Below are 12,747 nucleotides of genomic sequence, written 5' to 3'. Positions count from 1 at the left end.
AAGTATCAAGAGTTGAGGCGCGGCACAGGCTACAGAATCCTAACTTCCCATCCCAAAATAAAACGAAGAAAACTTTTACCTCCAGAAAATGCAGTCCTCCACCTTCCATGTACTGATACATTTGTGATTTACAGTCAGACACTGATGGACAGACATGGCACCCATTAATAAAGATCTGGCCAATGTAGCAAGATTTTTGTCCAATTATATCATAGTCAGCTTCACCTATCTACCTGAGGGAGCCTCAGCCAAAGAAGTTCCTCCCTTGGACTGGCCTGGAAACATGTTTGTGAAGATATTCTCTTTAATGCTAGTTAATGGAGGAGAGTCCAACCTACTGTAGGCAGTGCTAGAGGAAGGTAGCTGAGCAAGTTAGAGCAAGGGGACCAGCGTGCAACATCTGCTTCAGTTCCTTACTTGGTTTCCCTTGATTATGTATAAGAAGCTCCAAGCCAAATAAACCCTTTCCTCACCAAGTTGCTTTGGCCTGTGTGCTTGTCACAGCAACAGAGAGAAAAACTACAACAATGGTCTTCATTATATAAGGTTTTGCTCTGTGCCCAGAGATGATGCTAGAACAAAGCAGGGACCCGCCAGTTTGGGTAAGAGGTGAAAAAGAGCTATTTCGCAAGACTAATTCAGGGCTTCCTCTGTGGTTGACAGCCACACACCGTTTGAAGTCCTGGATGAATGTATTTGTTTGATATGGGGACGGCTATATCAAGGATTCTGGGGCCTCGGCCCCATGGGAGTGGTCCAAGTATGAATGTTGACAATGAGTTCAGAAAGCCATCACAGCCTCCTCTAACCTGGTTATGGCTTGGAGACTGTTTCTAACAAGATCAGTGACCCTGCCTCCTTGTTCAGCTAAGCTTCTGGGGTGTTGTGACTTTCCCAGTGGAGAGCCCAAGCCCACCCAGCCCCAGCTTTTCTGTGTCCTTGACACTCGAGTTAAGTCAACAGCTAGAGCTGTGCAGAGCACAGCACCTTGTAGTGATCATCTTCCCACGAGGAGCACGATGTCATCTCCAAGGGGGATAATCCTGGAAAGGGGGAGGGCACAACGATCTACAATATGGATCGTTGATGCTGCACTTCTCAAGGGCGTGCTCCTCAGTATCAGGTGACTGGGGCTCACCCTATGAAAGCATCTGAGGGGACACAAAGGCATCTGACCCTTTAAAGATGAGCTCCTGTTACTTCATGTAAATGTTTTAAAATATGGGCTTGGGACACAGGCAGGTGGATCTCTGCAAGTTCGAGGTCAGCTTGGTCTATATAGTGAGTTCCGCTTAAGTCAGAGCTACAAAGAGAGACCCTGTCTCCCCCTACCTCAAATAGTTTTAAAAATATGACCTCTCTCCATTCTCACATTCTTTAACAAAGGAACTAAAAATAAACTTTCACTTTACAGAGTCTTCGCATATGCATTTTCTTACGAAATTGCCACAGAAAGCAATTATTTTCCTTATTTAAGAAACACTAGGGGCTGGAGAGATGGCTCAGCGGGTAAGAGCACTGACTGCCCTTCCAGAGGTCCTGAGTTCAAATCCCAGCAACCACATGGTGGCTCACAACCATCTGTAATGAGATCTGATGCCCTCTTCTGGTGTGTCTGATGTCAGCTACAATGTACTTACATATACTAAATAAATCTTTTTTTTTTTTTTAAAGAAACACTAGCTGGGTGGTGATGGCTTACACCTTTAATTCCAGCACTCAGGAGGCAGAGGCAGGTGAATCTCTGAGTTTGAGGCCAGCCTTGTCTACAGAGTGATTCCTAGGACAGTCAGGGCTACACAGAGAAACCCAGTCTTGAAAAAACAAAAACCAAAACAACATAAAAGAAAAAAAGAAAAGAAGAGATTGTTCCAGGTTATCTTATGTACTGGAGACCAACAGCGATGGAACACAGACTTCTGCTTTGGAGATGGGATATCATTCTGTAGCCTAGGCTAGCCTCAACTGCATTATCCTTCTGTTTTAGCTTCCCAAGTGCTGGGAACCCAGGCACATACCACCATGGCTGTCTTGGAACCAGAATCTTTGGGGTTCAGTATCCTCTCTCTTATATCAGGCCATCTTTAAGTAGAAAAAGTTTTGTTATAAAGCATTTCTATTACTTTGTTCAGAAAAAAAAAAAAGTACTCCAAAATTCAGTACAAAAATCCACAAAAGATAAAATGACTTGCTATCAGAGTCTCGCCAGCGGCACTCCTGATTTCCGGTCACAGGGTCAGGTCTCTGCACGCTCTCTCGGGGTGGTGCAGGTGTACTCTACACCCCACACAATCACTGCCCCACAGCTTTCTGGCCACAGCAAGCACATTATGAGAGAGGCAGGATAATACTTCGCAGAGACCTGAATAAGTGACCTCACCAAGTGAGATGGGCCTTCCTGCAAGCTTACCCGAGGGCAAGCTGTTCCATGCTGTAACCGGGAACCGCTAATGGAATATTAACAAGCCCAAACTGAGACTCCTGCTAGGAAACTAACAACACAAAATACTATAATTTTACAAAAGTTTGTAAAAGATTGCTGATTGGCGGCGGTGAAACTCTCTGTGGCTAGAGCGACATACAGAAAACTTAAATGCCTGATGTCCATTCGGACTTACAGACTGAAGAATTGGGAACATGGCAAAGAGAAAGGGAATTTAAACATCTGAAGTTCACACATTAGGTCTAAGACTACCAGCTTACTGTGAAAAACACCCTGATTTGCTGACTATGTGAAAACTGGCATTCTGGCTTGGGACTGGGGAATCTTTTTTCTAAAACTGCTCCAACAACATGTTCCCTAAATATAGAGAAAAGGATTTTAAAATCTATGAGACAGTAAGAAAGTTATTACCACTTTGGGGCAGTGAACTTAAGATATTACTTAAAAGAGTGTTATTTAAAGATTTATTTACTTATTATATGTAAGTACACTGTCACTGTCTTCAGACACACCAGAAGACAGCATCGGATCTCATTAGAGCTACCATGTGGTTGCTGGGATTTGAACTCAGGACCTCTGGAAGAGCAGTCAGTGCTCTTACCCGCTGAGCCATCTCTCCAGCTCCAAAAGAACGTTATTTAATACTTCAGTTGAAATATGGAAGGTGCTCTTGTCTTTGTGTGTGTGGTGTGTGCATGCAGCTCCCATGCTCCAGGAATCCTATCTAGACTTCTCAAAATGCAGGTGAGACACCCTTTTTCCTGCCCCCTGGCATTTATGTTGTCTCTAGGGATCTGAACTCTAGTGCTTCTCTCTAGGTACATACATTAACTGCTAAACCATCTCCCCAGCCCCTGCATGTTCCTTTTGTTAAAAAGATAAATTTAAAGTTATGTGTATATTGTATGTCTGTACACGTGAGTACAGGAGCCTATGGAGTCCAGAAGAGGCTGTGTCAGATCGCTTGGAGCTCAAGTTACAGGCAGTCATGAGCTGTGGGGTGTGGATGCTGGGAACTGAACTCAGGTCCTCTGCAAGAGCAGCAAGCATTCTTAACTGGTGAGCCATCTTTCCAGTCCAATATTCTTTTCACAGTGCCTTTACGGCAATGCTCTAAGTCCTTTGGATCTATAAATCTAAGTAAATTACTTCCCAGCATTTACAACAATAATAAAAGAAGTTATTCTATTATGTGTGTGTTGTGTGTGTGCATGCACACACAGGCAGGTGAGAGGACAATTTGTAGGAACTGATTCTCTCCTTCTTCCACATGGCCCCAGAGATCAAACTGAGGGCAGGCTTGGTGGCAAGTGCCTTTAACTGTTGCGTAATCTTGCCAGGATTTTTAAATTTAAAAAAATTTTTTTATTCATTTATTATTTTTATGAGTCAAATACAGGGTTCTACTTGGGAGTATTTTCCCCAAAGCCGTTAAGGTCCCCACTACCTAACAACCAGCAAGATGACAGCTCTAAAGTATGAACTCTTTTCTTACTATTATATGTCTTGGATTAACAAAGAAAACAAACCCCAGCTCAACCAGATGCTAAAACCAAGTCATCAAAAGCACCAGGGCTGTTGACTTTAAACCCTAGACCTGTGCTAAAGATATGCATGACCACACTTGGATGGTCTCGGACCAGACATGTATAAGCACACCGTGGGTGCTCATGGTCCAACCATGAGCAGTGCATGGTGAGAGCTGTAACTGACCTCCAGTCAACATCTAAGTATACAGCTTTTCCACCTAGAAAATCACTCTGATGTGGACAGAGGCACTGGGACTGTGAAAAAGACATTTTTAATTGTCTGAGAGAAACAAAGAGGGAGGATGACGTGCCTCACAGAGTCTCTGCATGGCTGAGTGGTGAAGTCTATCTGAGACCAGGCACGGGTCACCCCTGCCACTATTCCGCCTTCCTTCTTCCTCCTCTACTGTATGCTCGTCCCTTCATGACAGTTCTCAGTGCTGTCACAGACACATTTTCTATAGTCTTGCCAAACTTTGCAGAGGGCTGTATCTGTGATAAGGAAAAAGCTTCTACTGTGAGTATCTGGCTTAAATGATGATAAAAATGATGTCAGAGATTTATTCCCAGTTATGGTCTGAAAAGCTGAAGATGCTCTCTCAAGACAAATAAAGGTGATAAGCTTTAACTTCCTGTTCAAAAGCAGAGAAACAACCAAATCTAGGAAATGAGCTGAAATGCCTAGGAAACACTGATCACAAGTAAGCTACAATTTATGTCACAAGGTAGTTTTCAAAATTAGGAAGGTCTTTCGCTCATAAAAGTAAAAAGTGCACAATCCCCCACCCCAACCAACTTCCTCTCACAGTCCTGTGTGCCTGCCAGTCACAGCAGCCTCAAGCTGCTGTCAGGTGAGCCATGTTCCTTATGACAGACTTCAAAGACACTTCCTTATAAAAAAATCAATGCATGTGTTCCTAAGTGCACAGCGAGGCGGAATGAGCACGGGTCTATGTGAAGTTTTTCTGAGGGGTAAGGAAGAAATTTATTCTCCTAAAGCAGAAATTCTTTGGCAATACTCATTTTATAAATAGGAATACTAGCCCCAAATTGTATTTTATAAATACTTAGTGCCAAGGAGTTTTTGCTTTAGGAGAATAAATATTTCCTTTTTTAAAAGAACAACTTGAGCCGGGCCTGGTGGCGCATGCCTTTAAATCCCAGCACTTGGGAGGCAAAGGCAGGGGGATTTCTGAGTTCAAGGCCAGCCTGGTCTACAGAGTGAGTTCTAGGACAGCCAGGACTATACAGAGAAACCCTGTCTCGAAAAACCAAAAAAAAAAAAAAAAAAAAAAAAAAAAAAAAAAAAAAAAAAAAAAAAAAAAAACAACTTGAAACCAGTGACCATTTGACTGACTGTGTCAATTCCCAACCTTATTCAACATTATATTTTAAAATTTATATTTTCCCTTTTTCTAGTCATTTTTACAAACTTAGAATAAAACACAGTACCTCTGAGTATATGAATTCCTCTACAGATAGACAGTGGGACTCAGCTGGCACTCAACTTTGGACTTAGAATTACTACCCTGAGATAATCTGAGATGGTTCTTTGGTATCTAACAGGCAACTATGAAGGCAACTTATGAATAAGCTGAAGATTCAAAAGTGGAGAAGTAACTGATACAATAAGGTTAATAATTTTAGAGCTGGGAGACAAATTAGAAATGATGTACTTGACAATTCATAGTAAGAATAAGTAAGGCTTAGGCTTGGTTAACATCACATTTCTCACAGATGTCAAAGCTAGAACTACAGTTTGGGTCTAGTATTCTGGCCAATTATTTCTTATACCACAGAATACTAAAAGTAAAGAAGTTCTGTAATGGAGACGTTTTGATTTACAGAATTCTCTCTCAACAGATCCTTCTTATAAAATCAAAAAAAGTTCAAATTCTGATTCTAATGTTTTAGTTCAGGTTCTACTGAGTGAAGAGTGAAACTCAGAAGGATTTAAAGGTGAAGACCAAGAAAGTGCACCGCAGAGCATGTAGGCCTGTAAGATCTGACCCTTCTCTCCTGTCCTGACACAGCTGACTTCCACACTAATGCACACATTTGCTATCTGCTTTGAAGGTTTGTAAAGCTGTGCTAGCGAATCGCAAGAGTAGAGGGGATTTCAGGGCAGTGTGGACACAGGTCCTGCATGGCCACTACACCCCCACTGCACCACAGGCAAGCTTCTCTCTCTCCAAGCAGCCCTCTCTCTAAGAGCTTACATGCACAGTGCTCTCTGTCTGTGTAAACAAGGAAGTGAGCATTTATTCTTCAGAACAAGTAACAGAGTCAGGCAGAAGCTAACCTAAGAGAACATTTCCACTTTCAATGAGTTTGCAATGCCCAGGGAGAACACCATTATCCCTATATGGTGTATACTTAAGGTTGCATAGGATTGAAGGTGGCTGCTTGCATTAGGAACTTAAAAAAATATATATAGCGAAAAATTTATAAGGGAAAATTTCAAATTTCAAAAAGTAAAAATGAAAATTTGAAAAGTTAGCATATATTTGTTTTTATTTATAGATAACTACCATAGAACTATAGAGAAGGAAAATGGCATCAACATAAAACTTAGAACAGGTAGGTGACTGCATGCTAGGAGTAAGAACAATATTCCTACACACTCAGGACAGGGAGAACGGAACTGACAAGGACTCATGTACTGTAGTGCGTAATAAGGAATTGTGGCTACTTAGAAATATGCAGAACTTACTTAATCTGTGCTTTAGAAATAATTATATATAGTATTACAAGTTCAAAAGAATCCAAAAGAATAATTAACAATATACACCCATGTGTTAGAATTCAGAAAAGGCTGCATTCTGTAAAGTTGTCAGCTGTATTAAAAATGACACCAATCAAAAACAAAGTGAATATAATATAAAAAGGGCATTGTAAGCTTCGCTTCCTGTATTAAACCCAGTTTATCCATGGAATTTTCTTTTAATACTCATTTAATCAGAAGCATGCAAATAGTTTAAGATCTACTTAATCATCTTTGCCAATTTCGCTAAGGTTACAGCCACTTTTCAGGGCTAGGCAGGGATTCGGGTAGCTGCCTCCTCCTCTGCGTCAGCTCGGTTTGCATTAATCTCTGCAAGTGTTCGGCCAAATCTTGCCCATTCATCATTTCGGGGAACAGCGATCTGCTGTTAAAAGAAAGACAATGTTTGCTGAGCAGTGAAATAAAAATTCATCTTATCTACTATTATTTTGTTTTCAAATAATCTTTCCATTAAAAAGTAATAATTGACCTACAGAGCCTTTCCATAATTACAGAGACTATAACAATGATTTACAACATTTCAAAACAAAAGGTGTTTGTAAAACACGTTGTGGCAGCCTCAGAAATAAAGCTGTTGTTACCACCAGTGCAAGAACACAACAAGGATGCTCTGTAGACAGACTCCATGGCACCACTATGGGTCTTGTAGAGGGAGAGAAATGCATTCAAAACTTTTTATTGTATTTTTTTTCCACCATTACTAGTATGAAAGTTATTTTATTTTTTTCTTTTCTGAGACAGGATCTCTCTGTGTAGCCCAGGCTGCCTGCAATTCGTGACCCTCTCACATTAGCCTTTTGAACACAGGGTTTGTTTGGAACATAAAGTATTCTTTTTTGATTCTCTAACTCCTTAGAACATAGTATTGAATCAAGAGTAAACAAGAAAAAGAAGTTTATGGTGCTTTTGCCTCAAAGAGTCTACCCAGACATCCCTATAGTTGTTCTTACGTTACACGGACTAACATGACAGGGCACAGATCATTCAATGTGGCCAATGGGCAAATCTGCTTCTCAATATACAAGATCTAATATGTAGGTACTAGCCAAGTGTGACAATTTACATTAAGTTAATTAAAATTAACTTAAAAAAAAAAAACCATCACAGTTGAGTTTGATTAACCATAGCTTTTTAATAAGGGCATGTCGCTAACAACCACCTATCAGCCAATTCAGACACAGAACATTGTCCAATTGGTTGCTCTAAGTGATCTAATCTCTCTTCTCCAAGATCTGATTGCTATAGCCAAAAAGTATCAGGACAAAATGGGGAATAATGACATAGAAAAAGTCCAGAAGGCTCTAGTCAGGACCAAAGAGGAAGACCTGAGCTCTGCTCCCTGTCCAGTCAAGCAGAGTGATACGAGAGCTGCTGATACATCCTGCTGCTCTCCATTGCATGCCTTTGCACCCAGGCTGAGGTCTCAAGTTCTTTTCTCACAGATACTAAAGAACTATGAAGGGGTTGGAGAAATGGTTCAGTGGCTTAGATCATTGGCAGCTCTTGCAGAGAACCTGGTTTCAGTTCCCAGCACCCACATGGTGACTCACAACAGCTTATAACTATGGCTCCAGGGATCCAATGCCCTTTTCTGATCTTCACAAGCTCCAGGATGCATTCACACAGTGAATATACATATACTCAGGCACACATATACACATTAACTACTTTTGGGGAAAAAAACTAGCAAAAGATGTTGTCTTTGATTTGTACTATCTGGTTCAAACAAATCTATGAATACACAACAATAAAGTTTTATCTCAGTATCAACTCTATAAAACTCTAAGTCCACTTTGTAATCCCACATTTCCTTTCCTGTCTGAAGAATTCCTAGCAATGCAGGAATCTAGAAGCATGGTACTGTCAGACACTGTTATCCTCTCATCTGCTGCATGAAAGCACAGGATGCCCACTTAGAGAGAGAGCCTCACAAACTACTTCTGCAGTGGATAGCACACAACCATGTAGCTTATACAATTCATGAGCCACACTGCTAGACTCAGCTACCACAATACCTTCACAACAGTGCCACTATGCAAATGTGTCAAAATTATAGACAGAAAGCTCCATACCTCTCCCACATCATATATGACAATCTGTCCTTCAGAATCACCCACGGCGATTTCTCTTCCTGAGTGGGTCCATCTCACACGATTAAGAGCAGGGTTGCCCTCCACAGAAATGCTGGCAGTTGGTACCTAAGTCATTTAAAATGCAGCATAGTTAAAAGTTTCATCAGTTTCTGAACATGTAAAATGATAATTCTTCTCCAATCTGTGTTTCTAAGAAAAGATGAGACTAGAGAATTTCCCCACTGTTCAAAGATTTATTATGATGACATTACCATCAACCCTTGAAGATAGGTTAGGAAAATACAAAGTACTTATCTAAGAATATTTTTAAAGATTTATTTATTGGGCTGGAGAGATGGCTCAGCAGGTAAGAGCACTGACTACTCTTCTGAAGGTCCTGAGTTCAAATCCCAGCAACCACATGGTGGCTCACAACCACCCATAATGAGATTTGATGCTCTCTTCTGGGGTGTCTGAAGACAGCTACAGTGTACTTACACATAATAATAAATAAACCTTAAAAAAAAAGATTTATTTATTTCATGTATGTGAACACACTGTCACTGTCTTCAGACACACCAGAAGAGGGCATCAGATCCCTGTTACAGATGTTTGTGAGCCACCATGTGGTTGTTGGGAATTGAACTCAGGACCTCTAGAAGAGCAGTCAGTGCTCTTAACCACTGAGCCATCTCTCCAGCCCCTATCTAAGAAATTCTTTCATGGCTGCACACATCTCCTTAGTAAAGAGTTTTTATGTTTAGCTTCTTTCAGCAGTCAAGTTGTTTAAAAACATGTGACTAAAACTCATTTTAAGAAGAAAATATTTCCAACTCCCTCATAAACAGATCACAGTTTAGTCTTAAAGGAATTACTTTTGCAGCTTGACCTTCCCCAGCTAAAACCAGTTAATCTGACAGTTGCTCGCTCATAAACACAGTTCACAATGTTGGTACAAATAGCTTTCCCAAGGCCCAGCTCCAAGGAAGGCAGGAGAGAGCACCTACATAGGGGTGGCAGGTCTGGAATCTGACTGCACACTTGCTACACTCAGGGAAACTAACAATCCCTGAGGCAGAATAATTAAACTCAAGGTTTTGAAATATGACCAAAGCAGTCCATATGCTTATATCAGTCAATCTTAAGCTATTAGTTCAGAGATATTATAATCAAACCATTAAGTTTAAACTTATAATTAAAACATTATATCAAAACCATCTTTGCTGGGCAGTGGTGGCACACGCCTTTAATCCCAGCACTTGGGAGGCAGAGGCAGGCAGATTTCTGAGTTCAAGGCCAGCCTGGTCTATAGAGTGAGTTCCAGGACAGCCAGGGCTACACAGAGAAACCTTGTCTTGAGAGAGAGAGAGAAAGAGAAAGACAAAGAGAGAGAGATATTTTCATTTAATTATGGCCATAAATTTTTGGTAGAAAATCCACACTAAGAAAATAAACTTGGACAAGGCATGGGAGTGGGGGTGTCAGGCAGAAGCAGGAGGACCTCTGTAAGTTCAAAACCAGCCTAGCCCATACATTGCATTCTAGAGTTATGTAGTCAGCTTACCAAATAAACAAAAAACCACATACATACATATATACATACATACACATAAATGAATGAATGAATGAATGAATAGTAGACAATAGCAGTATTAAAATTCTTGCATTCCAATATCTCTCCTCCTTCCTCATCACTGTATAACTAAGTACTTGACTTCCAGGGATCTGAAAAGACACCACTAGGAATCAGGAGAGATGGAGGGTACCAGTGACTCTTCCACAACCACTACTGACAACTGTTAGTATCACATCTGCTAACCAGAGGCAATGCATGACCTAAGAACATTATAGGCTCCTTTAAACTAGCTAAGGGTAACTCACACACACACAGTTAAACTGCATTGCCAAATTTGGTGTAGCAATTAAGAAATGTGATAGTTTCTACATTATTAGTATTAATATTTATGCTTCTGGGAATTATACCCAGGGTCTTATATATGCTAAGCAAATATTGTACCTGAGTTACATGCCCAGACCTTGGATTTCTGAGACAGGGTCTGCCCATATATGGAACCTCTAACTCATTGACACTCTTGCCTCTGCCTCCCAAGTCTTGCCTGCATGTGCTATCATACCCAGCTCCATATTCACTTTATAGTTAATCCTTCATGGAAGAAGACCATCAAAATACATTAGCTTCCTTTCAAACATGTCAGGCTAAGACTAGTGTTTATGGATGATACACAATCCTATCAAGACTGACAGGGAATTCAGAATGAAGGTTAACATACTCTGACAATGCGCAACTCTCTGTTTTCCAGCCTAAGAACAAAAAAATAGCCTAAGCCCCCATGGAGACTTCACCTGGACAGGAGGCGAGATGCTGCTTTCTTTCTAGCAGTAAGAACTCCCAGTGCTCACGCAGTGCCATCCCCCTTCAGCTCGGCACAGCATGCTGTTTGTTATATAAGGACAAAGCTTATTTGGTTTCTTTGTGATGAAGATACAATCACAGAGCACTTTTACATTCCGTGGGATAAAAGAAATTTCACAAATTATTCAATAAATCTCCGATTTTCTGTTATTTCCCAGCTCACCTCTGTGTCATTGTTGAGATTCCATAGATCCAGTCTCCCCATGCCGTCCACACAGGCAAACAGGGCTGGGTGGGTGGGTGACCACATAACATCATAGACATAGTCTGAATTATCTTCAAATGAGTACAAAGGCTTGTTATTCTGAAAAGGAAAAGATAACTTTTAGCACAGTCAGCATACAAGACTCACGGAAATCCTTACCCACTCATCCCGACACACGCCAGAGATCCTACACGCAGTTTCATACCAACTTAGCCTGGACTGTCTCCCTAATGAACTAAGTACTAGGTGGCATTTTCCTTCTAGCTAGTAGCAGTCATACTGACTTTGAAAAAGAATAAAAGAAGCCTCAGAACACCTGTCAGTGAGCAGTTCCTGGAAGATGACAGCAGAGGCACTGGCCTTCATCAGTCTCCTGGAAATCTCCCTATGGAAGCAGGTAAAGCAACAAGGAGAGCAAAAGTGAGGTGGATTGAGCTGAAAGCTGGGGAGTCAGGCTCTCAAGTTCTAAGACCCAAACGGAGTCAGCATCTGTGTGGAACAAGTGGCTGACAGCCACAGCGCAGATGCTCACTTGGTACTGTGATATGGAGCAGTCTGACAACAACAGAGTCCAGAAGAGTTCAGCATCTTTCCATGGATACTGAATACTACAGGTGCAGGCAACATAAGCAAGGTCTCCTGTTCTTGTCTGGGTTTCACACTCTTAAAACTGACAGACTTGAGTGTGGGAGCAGGTGTGGAGGTTGGAAGACAACCTGTGGGAGGCAGTTCTCTATCTACCATGTGGGTCTCAGGGCTTGAACTCAGGGTATCAGTCTTGGTGGAAAACACTTTTACCTGTTAAGCCATCTTACCAGCCCAAGTTTAAAAAAAGATATGATAATGTCAATATCATATGGTCAATATCAATAATGTCAATATCATATACAATGGTTACTGTAGTAGCCCATAATGCTTAACTAAAACAAAACAAAAACAACAAACCCCACCAACCCCTGCAAATTAACAATTTTTTTTTTTAAAAAAACCTAAGCCAACACAAAAAAGGATATTGTTTTCTTTTAAAGTCACTGTTATGAGAATAAGGATACAGCTTGCCCAGCCTGAAAAGTGTATCCGATCACCTGGTGAGCTTTGCAAAGCCACCCCAGAGGATGTTCATTGGTGTTCTAATGATTCTAAAGGCGTTGACCACTGTGACAGTGCTTCAAACATCCCATTTCCAGGCAGTTTTAAGGCCTATCACCGAACACCTAAAACAAAGTTGCTAGCTGGGCGGTGGTGGTGCACGCCTATAATCCCAGCACTTGGGAGGCAG

General features: G+C 41.2%; 1 protein-coding gene across 8 annotated transcripts in view; it reads right to left on the bottom strand.

Annotated features, from left to right (window-relative positions):
- Positions 1-6,468: 6,468 nt before the first annotated feature.
- Dync1i2 (dynein cytoplasmic 1 intermediate chain 2) overlaps positions 6,469-12,747 on the bottom strand; it is a 50,306-nt gene continuing 44,027 nt past the window's right edge. For all 8 annotated transcript variants that reach the window (XM_031370584.1, XM_031370588.1, XM_031370581.1 and 5 more), the window contains 3 exons: positions 11,427-11,567; positions 8,830-8,955; positions 6,469-7,121 (listed from right to left, as the gene is read on the bottom strand). In XM_031370584.1, the coding sequence (XP_031226444.1) occupies positions 7,008-7,121; positions 8,830-8,955; positions 11,427-11,567 (381 nt within the window). In that variant the 3' untranslated portion in view covers positions 6,469-7,007. The remainder of the gene's footprint in view (positions 7,122-8,829; positions 8,956-11,426; positions 11,568-12,747) is intronic.

The sequence above is a fragment of the Mastomys coucha genome, unplaced genomic scaffold (genome assembly GCF_008632895.1).
Source record: "Mastomys coucha isolate ucsf_1 unplaced genomic scaffold, UCSF_Mcou_1 pScaffold15, whole genome shotgun sequence".
In the NCBI taxonomy this organism is placed as follows: Eukaryota; Metazoa; Chordata; class Mammalia; order Rodentia; family Muridae; genus Mastomys; species Mastomys coucha.
This window is presented reverse-complemented; position numbering and strand designations above follow the sequence as displayed.